At 48.9% G+C, this 961-nt stretch overlaps 1 protein-coding gene across 1 annotated transcript; it reads left to right on the top strand.

The window, feature by feature from the left end:
* Positions 1-100: 100 nt before the first annotated feature.
* Positions 101-944, top strand: LOC111657382 (roundabout homolog 1-like; the record flags this gene model as incomplete). Its single annotated transcript, XM_023409539.1, has 3 exons — positions 101-521; positions 597-716; positions 809-944. Coding segments are annotated over exons 1-3 (677 nt in total), but the record flags the coding sequence as incomplete, so codon positions are not given.
* Between the last annotated feature and the right edge of the window lie 17 nt (positions 945-961).

Genomic DNA, 961 nt, shown 5'->3' with positions numbered 1-961 from the left:
GTAGTTCACAGTTTTATCAGACACACATATTGTGTGTGTGTTTGTGTGTGTGTGTGTGTGTGTGTGTGTGTGTCTGATAAAAATCAAACAGCTTCCAGCAATGCTGAAGGTCTGTGACTTCATCTGTCCATGTGCTGCTTTCATGTCTTCCTCAGCTGACTGCATAGCCAACTATGGAAACCATCCAGAAAACAAACAGGGGGGGCAGCTCACTTCTGAGGCGGCTATTTACAGCGATGTGAACCTCTCCAACAAGCTCAATGAGATTAAAACATTCAACAACTCCAACTTGTGCTATGCAAGTCCAGGAGGAGATTCAGCAGCCACATATGAGCCCATCCCATACGCCACCACGCAGCTCATTCAGGCCAGCATCAAGAATAAGGCGGCCTCTGGGGGCGCCATAGCAGAGCCTCTGGACATGCCCTCGTGGAAACAGCCCCCGAACCCTCCTCCCATACCAAAGGAGATGGCAGCGCAGATGCAGTACAACATAATTGAGCAAAACATGCTAAATAAAGGTAAAGCAGGGTTCAATTTGATTTGCATTTATGTGAAACAGAAATTTTGCATATTTGTTTCTTCTTTGTCTTCAGATCATCTGCAAGGAAATGAAGGAATGATCCATCCCAAAACCATCGCCTACAACCAGACCCGGGATCACAGCACAGGAGGCTCACACCACAGCTCAGACAGAGGCAGCAACAGCACCTCAGGTGAGGCCAGCAGCTGCTCCGTCCGGTGGTGAATTTTGATGAGGCAAGGCGTAAGTCTGTGTTTACCTCTGTGTTTTCTTCTCATTTCTCAGGGAGTCAAAATCAAAAGAAAGGAACACGGGCCCCGAAGATGCCAAAACATAATGCAGTGAGCTGGGGAGAAGCCCCGTCTCCTCCTCATGCTAATGCCTGGGACTGTGATGAGTATAGCCTTCCCATGGAAAGGAGGTAGGTGGGGGGGGGGG

The sequence above is a fragment of the Seriola lalandi genome, unplaced genomic scaffold (genome assembly GCF_002814215.2).
Source record: "Seriola lalandi dorsalis isolate HSWRI2012SDOR001 ecotype SW California unplaced genomic scaffold, Sedor1 jcf7180001977634, whole genome shotgun sequence".
Classification (NCBI taxonomy): domain Eukaryota; kingdom Metazoa; phylum Chordata; class Actinopteri; order Carangiformes; family Carangidae; genus Seriola; species Seriola lalandi.
The sequence above is the reverse complement of the archived record's forward strand: the minus strand, read 5'-3'. Positions and strand labels throughout refer to the sequence as shown.